This window comes from Chiloscyllium plagiosum, chromosome 4 (genome assembly GCF_004010195.1).
Source record: "Chiloscyllium plagiosum isolate BGI_BamShark_2017 chromosome 4, ASM401019v2, whole genome shotgun sequence".
Lineage (NCBI taxonomy): Eukaryota > Metazoa > Chordata > Chondrichthyes > Orectolobiformes > Hemiscylliidae > Chiloscyllium > Chiloscyllium plagiosum.
This window is the reverse complement of record NC_057713.1, coordinates 121,218,226-121,232,262: the sequence shown is the minus strand read 5'-3', so window position 1 is coordinate 121,232,262 and position 14,037 is coordinate 121,218,226. Positions and strand designations below refer to the sequence as shown.

The 14,037-nt window shown below is 39.4% G+C and overlaps 1 protein-coding gene across 22 annotated transcripts in view; it reads right to left on the bottom strand.

Moving 5' to 3' along the window:
• LOC122549365 (band 4.1-like protein 3) overlaps positions 1-14,037 on the bottom strand; it is a 288,912-nt gene that overhangs the window by 13,884 nt on the left and 260,991 nt on the right. For 16 of the 22 annotated variants that reach the window (XM_043689068.1, XM_043689063.1, XM_043689072.1 and 13 more), the window contains 4 exons: positions 8,807-8,911; positions 4,734-4,982; positions 4,060-4,182; positions 757-1,161 (listed from right to left, as the gene is read on the bottom strand). In XM_043689068.1, coding sequence (XP_043545003.1) covers positions 757-1,161; positions 4,060-4,182; positions 4,734-4,982; positions 8,807-8,911 — 882 coding nt within the window. The remainder of the gene's footprint in view (positions 1-756; positions 1,162-4,059; positions 4,183-4,733; positions 4,983-8,806; positions 8,912-14,037) is intronic. The other 6 variants (XM_043689075.1, XM_043689076.1, XM_043689069.1 and 3 more) reach the window with 6 other exon arrangements.

Below are 14,037 nucleotides of genomic sequence, written 5' to 3'. Positions count from 1 at the left end.
CTGGATACATCAAAACTACTTTAATTTCTGAAATAATTTGTGTAGTTATATTGTTTAATAAACAATTATGTAAATGTTATTCAAATCTCATTAGAATATCAAAAACCTACTATAAAAAACTTCATAATTTGAGATTTGGAAATATTTGATCTTGACAGAAAAGAATTTGAAGCTTCAATAGTGAACCCAGAGGTGAACTGGTGCCAGGTATTTACAACAATTTGGTTTGACTACAGCAAAAAGAGGCTCTGAAAATCATATCCCAAAGAAGACAGCATCATATCATCCAAAGTTAGATCAAAAGCACTGCAAGCTTGCAGGAGGCATTTTGTTAAGCAGAACAGCAGCATCTCAGAATCAGTATGATGAGATGATAGCATGCAGATACTAGGGAGTAATTTTAACATAACATATGCAGGGTAAAAGAATAAGCTGTCCATTTTACCTTGCCATTTTTTTACTTTTCACTTTAAGGAAAAAAAAAAGCAAAATTCAGTTCTGGCCATTTTCTTGCTGGTCACGTGGAGTTAAATGACCTTTTAGGTTTCTAAATGACAGTGACAACAAAATATCAGCACTGCCTTAAAAAGTGCTTTGAAACACTTGAATCAATAGCTACGAATGATAGCCAATCTCATTGCAATCATTGCATTGCAGGCTTTCTGCTATTTTCAAGTTTAATTCTTTCCAATAGTATAGCAAAGTAAATGAGAATGATTAATAATGACAGTTGTTGAGGTGAGTGAAACCAGTTACCTCAAACTGAGGTTTCTCTTCAGATTTATCTGAAGGCTTGCCTGTCAATTCAGCCTGTTCCTCCCACCCTTGAGCAGAAGCAGGTCCTTCTGCAACTTCAGCTATCGTTTTATCCACTTTAGGACTTGCCATCTCCCTCTTGTCCTCTTTGGTCTCTGTGGTCACCAGGCAATTCAGACCCCCTGCATCACCAGGTGTGAGAGCTCTGCCCAACTCGGCTACAGTATCCCACTCAACTGCTGCCAGCTTAGCACATACAGCAGAAGCATCCTTGCTTGCATGCACATTCATCACATGCTTTTCTTCCATCACCATTGCTTCTTGCATTTCCTTCATCGTCTTCTCCTGTTCGTGGGTTTCCATTTGCACCACTTTGGAACTTACTTCCCAATTCATTTCAGATTTCTAGAGGAAAAAAATAACTCCGCTATGACAATATGTAGTATATACATAACTATTTTGTAAGTAAACAATTTAAACAAAAGCAAAATTGTCTCCATCTTCTTAAATCCCTGTGTGACCCAACCATATACTCAGTAAAATTGAACTTGAAAAGCAGATTAATGAAAAGCATACTTGACACTGCATATCCAGTACAGAAGCATTGCAAAACTTTAAATGATTGAAATTCATGAGTAGGATAGTTTATTCAGTGTGGGAGGTTTTACATAAATTGATTTTATAAAAAGGTCTTCCTGACTGTTCTATGTAAAGCATGCCTTAGGCGCAGAATGTTTAATGTAAAGATGAAAATGTCGAAGCATTTTGAGTTTTCTCCAATTACTTCCTTCCTTTTCCCAGCTGATTGAAACTCCCATTCTCCACTGCAGAACTTTGTATCCCTCACTTTATCTGTACGTATGATGACATTCTGCACTAGCATCATGAAATTAGTAAAACTTTCAAAGCAGACATTGAGTTAAATAAGACACATATGGAGTCAGAACAGTGTGGGGTAAGGAATAGAAGTAATTACTAGAAGCATACATCATTCTGCAAAAGAAGAATTTCAGTAGCTACAAAGCACACTATTATTAAGTATAATTGCAAGTACAAACAAAATATAAGTGCTATGCTCTTTAAATTAAAATGAAAGCAAACGATTTTTCCAAAACAAAAAAAATCAATCCACCAACCCTATGAGTTATTTCATCTGGGCTCTGCTTGGTTCTACTTAATTATGAAGGCAACATTTGCAGTAAAGACTTAAGAGTGTGCCAAACTCCTAACAGAAATACTCAGTGTCAGTATACACTTTGTATTTGAATTGATTATTACATTTGTATATACACTTTTGACAAATTCTTAAGTTTAGATAATTTAGACAAAATAAAAGCTATTGTATTAGTGAATTTTTACTTTAGGAACTTATTCTTGAATGGAACAAACCCATACTAGTGAATACATTCCCAGCCTCATTACTGCTCAAATCCAATAATCAACCTATTGAAATTAAAGTATACTGAACATAAATAAATTTAAAATCGGTTAAAAGTAAATGAACAGAAGTGCGAAGTTAATGGCTCAAAACTCATCAATCATGCAGTCACGCTTTTAAAAAAAATAGAAGGTATGACCTGTCAAAATTATGCACACATACAGCGAAATGTGGGCCCAGAAGTTATCACAGAATTCTTACAGCACAGAAAGAGGCTGTGAAGTCCATTGTGGCCATATCAGAACATGGCAACACTGTCCCAATCTCCTGTCCTTTCATATAGCCATGTAAATATTCTCTCTTCAGTTACTTATCCCATTTCCTTTTAGAAGTCATGATTTAATTTGCCTTTACCACCCTCTCAAGCAGCACAGTACAGATCCTAACTACTCACTGCATAAAATATAATTCTTCATGTTGCCTTTGATTTTTTTTGCCAACTGGCTTAAATTTATATATTCTGAACCTCTTGGAATTGCTCTTACGTTGCTACTGTAAACTGATTGCATGGAAATTGATTTTCTATTGCACAAGATTTTTTTCACACTTTTGGCAAATTTATGGCTACCAGTTGGAGCAGCTTCAAGGAAATTTCCAGCATAAACCTTTATGGATTCTAATGCATGTACTGGTCTCTATTTTTTATTCCTGCTCATGTTTTGCCAATGCAATGTTAGGATAAATCATTTTTTGTGCATCTTTGGGTTAAAATAAAATTCCAGCTAAAATATAAATAAATCTTCAAAAAAGATCACCAAGGTGCAAGTATTGCCAGCACAATGACTTAAACAATAAATTTACAACAAATAACATGCAATTTAACTTTCACAAAACACTCGTAAAACAAAATGTGCAATCTGACAAGATGAGCTAGTTGCAATTGTATGCTGTTAAAATCCCACAATAGAGTCCGTACAGCTTCTTAAATAGGCAAGTTCAATTGGATACGCAATGTGCTAGAGGTAATCTTACATCCGATGACTATGAACCACCATTGAAATGGAGGGTGCTTTATTCTTAAAGTTAACAATGGAAACACTTCATAAACACACTTTTTAAAAAACTTCACAGAGTGCAGGTAAATTTATGTTGTAACAAATTAAACATGACAGCTCTGTAGCTTCAGCACAGACTTGCCACAATTCAAGTTCCTGATCACCAGCTGCTTCACTGTGAGAAAGCACCAAGTGGAAGCCAGATATCCCCTACACAGATGGAAATGTGAGGGAGAATCATTCCCAGGTTCACCATCACAAACATCCTGGCCCCATTTGAAAGTGACATTAGTAGAAGCCTGGAAAAAGTTGTTTTCATGGTAGATAAAGTTGCCAAACTCTGCAGGATGGCACTAGAGGTTCAAGGGATTAGAGAATAATCTGCCTCAGGAAAATATCATAGTGACAGTTTTGAAAAAATAGTTTCAAAATGTTTTGGATGCTTTTGTTTATATAAATAAAATGTTTGGACATGGCAAAAGAACAGGGTCAGTCTGATCACTAAATTACCTAATTGAGTATTCATTTTCCAACTGGCATGGGAGGGTAGTGCAGCTTGAGGATAAAGATGTTGAGTGGCCAGTGGTGAGAGTGCGGTAGTAAGGCAGTTGGAGGCAAGAGGACATGTGGTAAAACCTACAAGGATGTCTAGAGTTTGTAAAACTCCTAGTGTGTCTCATGTAGCATGAAAAGATGATAATTTGAAGAGATAAAATACTAATTTCACAAAGCATAATCCTTTCAAATCCAGTTTTCAAAGCAAAGTACTAGACAAAACAGCAGAAACATCGAGAAAGATGTGGAAGCAACAAAAACTGTCTTGAGCTCACTTCAGTGCAATTAATTTCAGTGCAATTAAAAAACAGACACCTGAGCCCAGCTGTATGATGAAGAAGCAGCCCATTCCTTTGTATCCATTTGTTTTCGAGCTGAATCTATTAGATTGGCGACGTCTACATTTTGTGAGGCTACTTCCGAACCAGACTGCTTTGTCTGTACAGACACAGAAAGTCAACATATAAAAGACAACTGACATATATACTCTGTAAACAGCAGACAGATAAAAATTATTTTGATATACAGATGGAAGAAGTTCTAAGAGATTAGTTGCACCATATGGGAAGAGCAAAAGGGAAACGAAAAGTATAGGGAAACAGGCAAATGGGAAAGTAACAGTTAATCATACATCACACATTTCAGAGATTTTGCTGGTCTGAAGGAATGTGCAAGAGAACTTGAATAAACATAATCTATGCAATAAAGTAAGAGAAGGTGATGGGTCTATCTGCTGAAAAGCAAAGGGGTGCAAATTGAGCATGTCTACATTTTAAAAGGGCAGTGTGCCTAATGTAACCAAACAGTTAGTAATGCCAAAAAAGTAAAAAAAAATACACAACTCATCTTGGAGGACTGTCTTGGAACTTGGATACAAGCAAAAAGCAGGAAAACTTAAATGGTGGCTTTAGCTGTTTAAGCATACCAAAGCAGTGTCGCCTGAAAGTCATGCGGATACCAAGACTGAGAGTGCCAAGCACAACAGTTACCAATAATCTTGATCCTGTTGACTCAGTAAAATAGTGGGCTGTAGCAATGGTAAACATTGGCTCTTCATCAGTCTTCCGTTTGGTCATGGAGGTCTCATATTTCTGCATAGACGGCTCCATTGGAGAGCTTTCAAATCCTTTCCGTCTTGCAGTCTCTTTCACTTTCAGTCTACCTTCATCATCACCTCTTTTTGTTTCCCCCTTCTTTGAAATGTCAGTTTCTTCCAATGGAGACAGCACAACTTTCTGCTGTTTGACAGATGACACAAAATCTACCAATGTTGTTCGGATCACTATAAACCTTATCTCATTTTGAGCTTTACTTCCTCCTCTACTGACAGTTATCAGAACTATAGAGATTCATTTTTAGATGTTGTCATGATTGGTATTCCTCTCAACTTTCTCTTTTGCGATTTTTCCAAATTTATGTGATACAGAATTTTGGTCATCATTTAAAGTAGGTTAGGAAGTAATTTTAAAAAAATAGTCATCAAACCCCTTCCTTCTATTTTTAAAATTGAGATTACTAGCTTCAAATGCATTTTGAATCCAGAGGCAGAAAGTTGATTTTTGACAGCAATTTGGCAGAATGGGTCACTCACCTAAAGAATTTGCTGATTTTCAATAATTATTAGATTGGACATTGGTGGGCCCCAAAGCAGGCAGATTATCTTTTATGCCGAGTTACTGTCCACATGGTGAGGCAAAAACTAATTACTGATATTTCCACCGTAATATAACCTTGCATCAATAGTTTTCTCAGTACGTTAATCTTAGTTTGTGTATATGCGAGTTTAAACTCATGCAATAAAATGCTCTGAAAGCGAAAGTATAAAATCACAGCATTTATGATCACATCATGCTTGATTCTAAATAGATATATTTTAACTATAACATTACAGTAATGGACCAAGGGAGCACCTCTATTCATCTTTTTCAAAGGGAAAGTTCTTCAGCACAGTAGGATTCTGTTGTGAGAACCGAACAGGTCACAAAGTGACACCAGAGTCAAAAAGTGTGGCGCTGGACAAGCGCAGCTGGTCAGGCAGCATCCAAGAAGCAGGAGAGTCAACATTTCGAGCATAAGCTCTTCATCAGGAATGCTGGTTCCTGATGAACAGCTTATGCTCAAAACTTCGACTTTTGGCTCTGATCTTCAGCATCTGCAGTCCTCACTTTCTCCAACAAAGTGACATTACTCATATTAAAGTAACCATCTAAATAGAAGCAGAGCATCTTAAATGCTAAACATTCAGTTTGGAAATCCAAACAGAGCTCGGGATACAACAGCACTAAGAACTGAAATTATGTTGTATGGGCGTGTGGAACTCCTTTGGTACAAGAATGACCCTTGCTCATGTCAAAAGCATACACATAGGTTCTTTTGATGTGGGGAGTCTGTTATGCTGCAGCAACCCAAGGTCTGGCTGACAGAAATTCCCCTGCTCTTACAGTTTGTAATTATCATTTCAGAAATAAATACAATTTTTTGAGAAGATTTGTAGCTCAGGTTGAGTTTCTAGACATAGGTTTGCTCGCTGAGCTGGAAGGTTCATTTTCAGACGTTTTGTCACCCTACTAGGTAACATCTTCAGTGGGTTTCAGGTGAGGGACTGTACGGGATTCCTGCTTTCTTTTTGTATGTTTGGATTTCTTTGGGTTGGTGTTGTCATTTCCTGTTCTTTTTCTCAGAGGGTGGTAGATGGGATCTAACTCGATGTGTTTGTTGATAGAGTTCCTGTTGGAATGCCATGCTTCTAGGAATTCTTGTGTCTCTCTCTGTTTGGCTTGTCCTAAGATGGATGTGTTGTCCCAGTCGAAGTGGTGTCCTTCCTTAGCTGTATGTAAGGATACTAGTGAGAGAAGGTCATGTTGTTTTGTGGCTAGTTGGTGTTCATGTATCCTATGGCTAGTTTTCTGCCTGTTTGTCCAATGTAGTGTTTGTTACAGTTCTTGCATGGTATTTTGTAAATGACATTAGTTTTGCTTGGTGTCTGTACAGGGTCTTTCAAGTTCATTAGCTGTTGTTTTACAAACTGATTACAAATTGATAATTGACCTGTTTGGCTGATTTATAACATGCCTTCTGTTGTTATCTAGTTCTGACATGGGACTTTCTGCCCAAAGTTAAGGATGCTATCAATGTGTCCCAAGAATTCTTAAGTATGCTGTCTAATAGGATTATATAATTGCTGCAGATGTGCATGTAATATACAAATACACACTTTATGAGAAGAGAGATGGCAAGAATTGCTCAGATCTCTCAGATTATTTACTGAAATAGCCCTAGTTGCAAATTTTATCCTCTGCAACTATGATCATGATTATTCCTCATCTTCCATGCAATTTTTGACACAGTTATCGAGTCATTTAGAATGGAAACAGACCCTTCGGTCCAACAACTCCATGCTGACCATGTTTCAAAACTAAATTAGCCCACCTGCCTTTGCTTGGCCCATATCCCTCCAAACCTGTCCTATTCATGAACTTATCCAAATGACAGAACTATACCTGTAACCATCACTTTCTCTAGCATTTCATTCCACACTCGAACCACTCCGTGTAAAAACATTGCCCTTCATGTCTTTTTTTAAATCTTTCTCCTCTTACCTTAAAAAATATGCCCACTAGTTTGCACTCCACCACCCTTGGGAAAAGATCCTTGTCATTCACCTTTTCTATACCCCTCATGATTTTATAAACTTCAATAAAGGTCACCCCTCAATCTCCTAAGCTCCAGTGAAAAAATCTGCCAGCCTTTCCAGGCTATTTTTAGAACTCAAACTCTCCATTCCTGGCAACATACTGGTAAATCTTTTCTGAACCACCTCCAATTTAGTAATATCCTTCCTATAAAAGGGCGTATTCCAGAAGAGGCCTCACCAATACCCCACATCCAACCAATTCCAACATCTCTATTATTGTCCAGCTGGATGGTCTTCATCCAGTCCCTGTCTTTTTAGCGCACTCAACATTGCAAATGCTGAAGCCCTTTATCTTCAGCTCTATCACAAAATCTGTATAATTTGATTTCCATTTATCATCACTTCCTCAGGTTGAAGTATATTCATAACCTCAGTACCTTCCTTGATCGTAATATCAGATCCTCTCCATCACAGAGATTGCTTACTTCCACCTCTATAACAATACCCAACAATAGGCCCAATTGTGTACTTGCATGTTTTCACCTCTAGAATCAGTTTTTTTTTCTATGTTTTCCTAACTGGTGACCTATCTATCATCATCTAAATTTCAACTCTCACAAAACTCTGCCAGACTTAAACTACCTTTAACTGTGTCTCATTCACCTTCAAGGTAAAATAAATCATTCATGTGTTTAGGTCACACATGCCCCTAAACTCTGTAACCTTGCCCATCAGTAACAATATTCCCCAAATTCTTCATCTCCAATTGGAGAATTTGCAATTCCTTCCCTCTTCTTCAATGGTGACCATGAATTCAGCTGAGGTACTAGATTGTGCAATTCCTTTCCTGAACATTTTCTTCCGTCTCTCCTTCAAAAGCCTCCTGAAGGATCCTCTCATGGACCAATCATTTGGTTAACTCTCCTGCTATCTCCTTTCTAAGGCTGATCATCCATGTTTTGATTGCAGCTGTATAGAATTCACTGGATACTTTAGCAATGCCAAAAACGTTATATGAATGCAAACTGTTGTTTTGGTACTACTATGTCACTGTTATCACTTATGTGAACAAGACTCCATCACACATCACTGTAACAACATCAGTACGAGCCAGCAGCAATGCTGTATTGAAAGGAAGTTAATTTAAATTCAAAATATTTCAAAATGCACCGACTTAGGTTTGCCCCACTAACAGCTAACTTTTCATATATAGCTGCACACGTTATATTTATCAATATGCATTCAATTGTAATGCTCACCTTTAACGAAAAGTCAGATTAGACAACCTTAAATTCAACTTAGTTGTCAATGAGGGAGCTTTATCTTTGATCACCTTTGAATGTAACAGTCAGTTAAAATGTGTATACAAGTAAATATCAACAACTCAAAAATCAATGTGTACAAATGAATTAAGAAAAAATAATCAACCTCTGGGGGAGACGAGACTTTTTTGTTGACCACAACTTCTTGAGTCACCAGGGTGCTATGACCAATAGTTGATTCCTTGTCCTCCACCACCTTCTCTTCTCCAGCCTGATGAATCGAGTGTGAAAATACTCATGTCAATTAAAATGAAACATTACAGCTTATCAACTTTGGTGAAAGCTTCGTGTGTACAAGTTACGAAATGCATATGAGTAGCAATTTTCAGAATGTACATTCCAGCCACAGGACCTAACCTGCCAGATGTTTATACTGAGAAATTGTGCCCATGCTCCCTAAATGTTTTCATTCATGGGTAGAAAAATTTCTCATGACCTTTCGTACAATTTCCCAGAATGCACTCTGGCTTGAGAGGCTTCACACTGGGAGCATACATTCTGAAAATTAGTCCTAAATTAAACCACCAACAGCCATTTTCACAAAGAACAATTAAAATGAAATGGAAAGGAATCAGCAAAAATCTATCCAGCTCACAAATGACAATTTTCAGATGAAATATCTTTTAAAATGCCTATTTCTGCACAATATTTTGCAATGATACATACATAAAATATTACAGCAATACCAAGTTGCTGAGCTATATTATTTGCGAAAGAGTAAACTGTTAGCACATATAACAATTAAATATAAAACTAGAAGTACAATTGTAACCTTGTAGATGCAAACAGTACAGAAACAGACCCTTCAGTCCAACTTGTCCACACCAACTAAGTTTCCCAAAATAAACTAGTCCCACTTGCCTGCATTTGGCCCATATCCCACTAAACCTTTCCTATTGATTTACATGTCCAAATGTCTTTTGAATATTGTGACTGTATCTGCATCCGGTTCTACCTGCATCCAGAAAGTCTAGCACACATTAACAGAAGATACAAGCCCCAGGAAAGGATCCAGAGGTGGATTCACAAAAATGTAACATGATTTGGAGCTGTATTCAGGATGGGTTTATGGAAGAATGGCCCTTTATTCAAGTGTAGACTTTGGTGGGATATTGCTGAAATATATATTTTTTAAAATGCAGTTTTACAGGTTATCAAAGAGAAACTGGTAATGGAAGCTGAAATAGGAATGGGGGGGGTGTTATTGTCAGTGAAATTAAAAATCAAATGTATGGTGGTCTTGAAATAAGTGCTATACATTTATTCAATTTCTTGTAGGTTCTAGAAATAACAGCCTGTGTAATCATACTTTTCATTGCTACACACAGCAAGGTAATAAGAGACACTGAGAATTCAGACAAGATGGTTACCAACGGAAACTAGCATACTTGGGGCTGATGGTTGAGGGGTATAAATGTTTGCTGAAAACTTTATTTTGAAAAGTTCTTTAAGTGAGAAGACCTTCTCCCATGCATACACGTGAATAAAATCTTTGCTTATTTGAAACAGATTCCAGCATGGTCATTTCTCACCACAATGTTCAATCAGCGGTATTGGTTCAAATGTCAACCAGACGTTGAAAGCATGCACTTAATCCTGAAGAAGGATTCCCTGAAGAAGGGCTCATGCCCGAAACGTCGATTCTCCTGCTCCTTGGATGCTGCCTGACCTGCTGCGCTTTTCCAGCAACACATTTTCAGCTCTGATCTCCAGCATCTGCAGCCCTCACTTTCTCCTAGCATGCACATAATCTACCATCCATTAGATAGGAAAGTCGACATTTGGAATGGGCTGCTTTGAGAGTCTGAACTATAAGTGAAGTAAAGGAAGGTGGCATAATGACAAGACCTTGGTAAACATGGGGATAGTATTGTTTTCTGGGTACATCAGGTGAATTAGTGACCATTAAGGTTGAGTCGGTGTGGTCAGTTTCCCATAGGGAATAAAAAAGATGGTTGGGTAAACTGGCAGGCGATCCATTTACCATAATGTGATGTGAAACAAAACTCCAGTCATGACCGTCTAGGATTTGGAGTGAGAACCTGAGGAACATTTATAAAATTTCTAGTAAATAAGAATAAAAAGATTTTGGTAAAATTACAAAGCAAGGTGGATCCTTCATGGACATTGGATAAGCATACAGAATGACGGGCAAGTCAGACAAAGAGAGATGTTATGTTAGTGTCACCGTAATACTGGCCAATCAAGAAATTCTGAGCAAGGTAGGCCCGACTTGAAAAGGCAAAATTGTTCAAGGAACAAGTAATGTTTTGACCAAGACTCACCCATCTTCACCAAAAGCTAGTGAAAGGAGTTAAGAACTAAGCTGAGAGAGTAGGAGATGGTGGGTTAGGAAAGGAGCAAGACAAGTCACAGGACATAATGAGAGTGAGATAGAAAGGTTATGGTGAAGAAGCTGCCGGACATGCCTACAATCAGTCTGAGTTGCAGGGGCCATATGAAGTAGAATGATGAGTGATATCTCCATTATGATGGGAGACATTATAAGTCTCCATTGCAAATGACTATGCCTCCTGGGCGGCCAAAGAAAATATAGGACAGTGACTCGCTGCCACTGAAACTGAATGAGCACTTACACCCAAATAAATTTGGAGGAGGGGCATAACACAGATTAAAATATCTGAGGCCATCATTAATACAACTGACTTTCAGTGCAAAGCAAGGGCATGTGGCTTGTTCACTCACAATCTTTAAGATAACACTAGGCCTAATATTGAGGATAAAAGATTTGGAACTGCAGCCCAGCAAACACATCAGACTAGTGAAAAAACTAGATATTTTAAGTTGCAGACTAACAGACAGAAACTGTTAGTTGTATGCCCTTTAATTGGGAGAGTGGAAAGCATGAGTGAGCCACCGATAGTTGTGCCACTAGAACATGGCAATAGAATCTACTGAGTGAGACTTAAATTTGAATTGCTGGAAGTGGAGAAGGATGAGCTGGTGTATGTGGTAGGATCCTGGAGGTATACAGCTCCAGGTTTGAAGGGCATCCTTTTGATGACAGGGGTGTTGTAGTGAATCACAACAGGACATCAATCATGAATCACAACATGGCTCCTGCAATCCACCGAATACTATCAGTAATGATGATGCCATCATGGCAGAAATCAGTCCTCTAGAAAGGGCCTTGAAGGCAGTCTAAACTTCCCCTACGCAGTATATACCCCATTGCAGTGTGTCTGTGTGAGAGTGAAATGGGTTTTATGTCTGTGAGAGGGTGTGAATGTGGGGATAGGGGTGTGTGTGAGCATATGAGAGAGAGCTTGTGTGTCAGCCTCTGTATCAACTTGACTATCGGCCTCTGCTCAGCCAAGAATATGGCGTAGTTCCGATGTGCCACAGCGAGAAACCTCCTTAGGAGATAGGCACGAATTGCAACCAACAGGCTACCCTTCGTTGTCCAGTACTTCCCGGGAGCTGAAAAACTACGCCATGTTCTTCGCAGCCTCACAGCACCAGGGACCAGGGTTCAATTACCTCTTTGGGTGACTGTCTGTGTGGAGTTTGCGCGTTCTCCCAGTGTCTGCGTAGGCTTCTTCTGGGTGCTCCGGTTTCCTCCCACAATCCAAAGATGTGCAGGTCAGGTGAATTGGCCATGGTAAATTGCCCATAGTGCTAGGTGCATTAGTCAGGGGTAAATATGGGGACTGGGTCTGGGTGGGTTAATCTTCAGAGGGTTGGTGTGGACTTGTTGGCCCGAAGGGAATGCAGACACACTGCATTCCGTACTATAGGGAATTTAATCTAATCTAAAAAAGCCTGCAACACATTATTGATGAGGAAGAGCACCTCACCAAAACCTTCCCCACGCCTCCACTTCTCACCTTTAAACAACCGCCAAACCTTAAATAGATCATTGTTCGCAGCAAACTGCCCAGCATTCAGGACAACACCATAGAACCCTGTCATGGCTGAAGCTGCAAGACGTGTCAGAGTGTCAACACGGATACCGCCAATACGTGTGGGGACACCACGCACTCATGTGACTCTGCCAACGTTGTCTACCTCATACTCTGCAGGCAAAGATGCCCTGAGGCATGGCCCATTGGCGAGACTTACCAGAGGCTACGGCAACAGATGAATGGACACCACACAACAATCAACAGACAGGAATGTTCCCTCCCAGTCGAGGAACACCTCAGTGGTCCGGGACATTTGGCTGTGGACTTTCGGGTGACCATCATCCAAGCAGACTTTGGGACAGGCAACAAAGCAAAGTGGCCAAGCAGAGGCTGATAGCCAAGTTCGATACCTATGGGGATGGCCTCAACCGGAATCTTGGGTTCATGTCAAACTACAGGTAGCCCCACTACACTATGCACTCACTCTCACACACACGCATGCACCCTCTCACAGATGTGTACACACACACACACACACACACACACGGTCTCCCCTGTACGCACACACCTATAAGTTTGTGGGGTGAATTTGTACTTGCAGAATTACACTTTATTTTGCTCAAAAACAGCATAAATCCATGCAAGATTCTGTAACTCCCACTGGAAATAAAATCAGTCTGACCTAACATTAGGACACAGACAGACTTTAACTTCACACCTTCAATGCATTACCTGAGCTGAGATGACACCTACTGTTAAAAGCTGTCTTGAGAACGTAACTTTAAATAAGTTCTGTGATTTACATCACTCCCTTCGCCACTGACACACCAACAGCAATTCACAAAGCCTTTTCCAACAGCACCTTAAAGTGAGGGACTTGAGGGACAAGATCAACAGATACATGGGATCACTACCACCTTTAAGTACCCTTCCAAGCCATACACCACACTGACTTGGAACAGTATCAATATACTTTCGTGCCCATGTGTCAAAAACCTGAAACTCTCTTCCAAACATCACTGTAGCTGCACCGACATCCCAAAAAGTGGAGTGATTTAAGAAGGCAGTCACCATCACCTTCTCCAGGCCAATAGGAATGGCAATAAACAGTGTCCTCATCTGTGATGCTTACATTCCTTGAACTTCATGAGAAATATTGCGGGGAAACAAGTTAAAACTTTGTTTTGCAGCTTATGTAAATATTTTCCAAATATTTATGGCTTGGTTTTGTTTTTATCTTTTGTGTACTAAACTTCTGTTCTTTTCTTAAAGATCATTTGCAATCTGGCGTGAATATGTTTCTGTGACAAACCAGCACATTAACCAAATGTGCTGGTGGGCGGCACGGTGGCACAGTGGTTAGCACTGCTGCCTCACAGCGCCAGAGACCCGGGTTCAATTCCCGCCTCAGGCGACTGACTGTGTGGAGTTTGCACATTCTCCCCGTGTCTGCGTGGGTTTCCTCCGGGTG